At 49.2% G+C, this 3,251-nt stretch overlaps 1 protein-coding gene across 1 annotated transcript in view; it reads left to right on the top strand.

Annotated features, from left to right (window-relative positions):
• The window catches only part of SVIL (supervillin), a 92,397-nt gene that overhangs the window by 28,761 nt on the left and 60,385 nt on the right, over positions 1-3,251 (top strand). The window contains exons 11-13 of the mRNA XM_007470916.1: positions 392-635; positions 1,304-1,880; positions 2,699-2,924. Of these exons, the coding sequence (XP_007470978.1) occupies positions 392-635; positions 1,304-1,880; positions 2,699-2,924 (1,047 nt within the window). The remainder of the gene's footprint in view (positions 1-391; positions 636-1,303; positions 1,881-2,698; positions 2,925-3,251) is intronic.

The raw sequence follows: 3,251 nt of genomic DNA, 5'->3' as shown, positions 1-3,251 counted from the left end.
TAAATTTTAAAGACCACCTGCTGAACCACACCTTTAGATAATGTCTAAATATGCTGTAGGTAATGTCTGCAGACTCCCTTTAGCCGTATTTATTGTTGATACTGACAGTACAGCTCAGCTCTCCAAGATAAGGTATACCAAGGCAACTTTAATTCCTTAAATAGGAAATTCAATTTTTAGAAATAATCCAGAGCTGAGAAATCTGCTCTGTGATATTTACCATGCGAGGGTCCCCAGCCTACGCTGTTGTCTTGTTAACAGCTAACCAGCTGCCGGGAAAAATAAGCCCTTTTTCCAATTGAAGTGACACTTTGAAGAAAGTTAACAGACAAACTTGGCAGTGGGCTTCTGTGTGTCTCCCTGTGTGTGGTTGACTTTTTCCCCGTTTCAGATTGCAGGCATCTGCTCACCAGAAGGCGTTAGCCAGAGACCAGCCAAATGAGGGCAAAGATTCTGCTGAGCAAGGAGAACCTGACCTCTCCACCCTGAGCTTAGCGGAGAAGTTGGCCTTGTTTAATAAACTGTCCCAGCCGGTCTCAAAAGCGATTTCAACGCGGAACAGATTAGACGTGAGACACAGGAGGATGAATGCTCGCTATCAAACCCAGCCGGTCACGCTTGGAGAGGTGGAACAGGTGGGTGGCCTGTGATCCAGCTCCAGTTCGCACGTATGTCCTTAAAATATGGGAACACGGTGTCCCTCTGAGGTTAGCGGTATAGTTAGGGCGTCTACCTGTAAACTGTGTTACCTGTGTTACCAGTTACTTGGTAATAACTTCGTTCTTAAGGAGGATATAACCATGCCGAGGATGTATCTCTTCTCTTGTTCGCATCATGGCTGAAATCATCTGGAGTTGGGTCCCTTTTGGGGAGAAAAATAGGGCGCATGACCTGCTTTTCACCCAGATGATTTGATTAACGAGACGCATCTATACAACTACATCTAGGATTGGGTACTCACCCAGAGAAGCAGGAAAACTGCCCCAAGTGTAGTGTCTCCATCCATGTCAATAGGAAAACTGCCCCAAGTGTAGTGTCTCCATCCGTGTCAATCCATACAGCAGTATTTACATAGGCGGTGTTTTTATTTTTATTTTTTAATATTTATTTATTTATTTGGCTGCACCAGGTCTGAGTTGCGGCATGCAGGATCTTTAGTTGCAGATCTAGTTCCCTGACCAGGGATCAACCCCCCCGGGCCCCCTGCATTGGGAGTGCGGAGTTCCTAACCACTGGACCGCCAGGGAATTCCCTAGGTGGTGTTTTTAAATCAGCTTTTTCCTTTTGAACTGTGTCCTCCCAGGTGCAAAGTGGCAAGCTCATCCCTTTCTGCCCTACTGTTAACACATCTGTGTCCACCCCGGCATCTACCGTCACCCCCATGTACGCAGGAAATCTTCGGACAAAGCCACCGCTGGATGACAGCCTCAGTGCCGCTGAGCAGAAGTTTCCTTCTTTGCTAGAAAGTTCAGACTCTCCAGTTAGAAGCATCCTGAAATCCCAAGGCTGGCAGTCTTCGGTAGAGGCTGGTGGGAGCAAAGGAATGTCGAGAGAATTTGAAGAGACAGAAAGCAAGGGAGTCTTGACAGGTGGAGATGGTGGTGTTACAAAGTACGGGTCCTTCGAGGAGGCAGAGCCATCCTACCCCATGCTTAGCAGAGTCCGGGAAGGAAATGGCCATAAGGAACCCATCTATGCTGTTCCGAGAAAGGGAAGCCTGGAGCTCCCCCATCCTCCCGTGGCTCAGTTCGGTGATGAACCGAAGGAATTTTCCACTGCACAAAGCACCGCACAGGGGAGCCCGGACTGGAAGGACAGGCAGCTCTTTGAAGAGAAAGTGGACGTGGAGAATGTCACAAAGAGGAAGTTTTTGCTGAAAGGTAACTCACCACTTACTTCTCCTTTCCTTTCTGCTTGGCGGGCCGCATGTGTTTGGGATTGTTTTTAACTGAATTATGAAGGCAGTTGACAACCAAGTGTTAAGTGTCGATTGAAAGTCTAGTGTGAATCGTACCCTCCTCTTGGACCCGACTTGTTTGGTGGACTCATCAACGTTTCTGCCATAAAAATACCTGAGGCGCTTTCACACATCTTGATAAGGGTTTTTGATGACTTTTGTCACGTTAACTGACACGACAGCCTTGTCAATCCCTAGCTCTTTTGGCCCCTTTTAGAAATTGGTGAGCCCAAAGGTCCCGGGCTGGGTGAGCATGTGGGGGATAGGGCCGGAACCCAGTCTCTGGGTTTCAGGTTCTCTTCCTAGATCCTTCTCGTGCAGACTGACAAGCCATGCTGCGTGGGACTGTAATTCTTTTTCTGCATTTCCATAAAATGACAGTGTGTCAGTTATAATAGTGGCTTTGCTTTGGGAGCATGACCCGTGTGAAATGATTGTTTTGGAGGCGTAGAAACATTCTGCAGCGTGCAGTCCAAACCAACTTCCTGCGTCTCGCACGCAGGAAAAGACCAGTTGTCACAAAAGAAGTCGCTGGGTGGAGTCATCCACTGGGAAGTTTGGTTTTCTCAGGGACTAGAGCATGCCCCAGATTTGCATAAATCTGAGTGGATTGGGTAGCCTGCCATGTGCCCACGGATTGAACTCCAAGTGCAGGTCGTCCGGGGTCGGGGTCGGGGTGAAGGGCTCGAAGAATGCTTTGCGCAGGGGAGTAAGTGCTGACAGGGCTCCGTTGCTTCCCAGCGGCAGAGTTCATGGATCCCACTGCTGAGCAGACAGGCGCAGCTGCTGGGAGACCGGTCGCTCAGACTGCAACCCCCGTGTCCTGGAAGCAGCAAGATCCCTCTGAACAGCCGCAGGAGAAGCGCTGTTGGAGTCCGTGTGCAATGTTCGTTGCTGAAGAGATCAAAGCACCAGCGGCGGAGGGCATCCTCGACTCTCCCAGCAAAACCATGTCCATTAAAGAAAGGTAACGAGATTTAATGATGGAGAAGGAACTCCACTGGTGGGAGGGCGTCGCACAACTTACTTTTAGAAAAAGATCTGAGGAATGGGCAAAGAGAGAAACTCGTGAATCCAGCTACCAGAGGGACTGTGCTCTCAGGGCATCTGAGAGGAAACCGCGTTTATCCCCGTGCCTGGTTTCCTGGCGCTGGGAGATCCTGCTTCAAGACTCAGACGAGGAGACAAACAGAAACAGGCTTTTGCCTGCTTCTTTTGTTGGTGCTTCTGTTTTCTTTTTTTATACTCAGTTCTCTGACCAGCCAGTGACGGGAGCAGAGATCTGGGCTCTTTC

Source organism: Lipotes vexillifer, unplaced genomic scaffold, assembly GCF_000442215.2.
Source record: "Lipotes vexillifer unplaced genomic scaffold, Lipotes_vexillifer_v1.1 scaffold439, whole genome shotgun sequence".
In the NCBI taxonomy this organism is placed as follows: Eukaryota; Metazoa; Chordata; class Mammalia; order Artiodactyla; family Lipotidae; genus Lipotes; species Lipotes vexillifer.
Note: the sequence above shows the minus strand (reverse complement) of the source record. Positions and strands in the feature narration are given on the sequence as shown.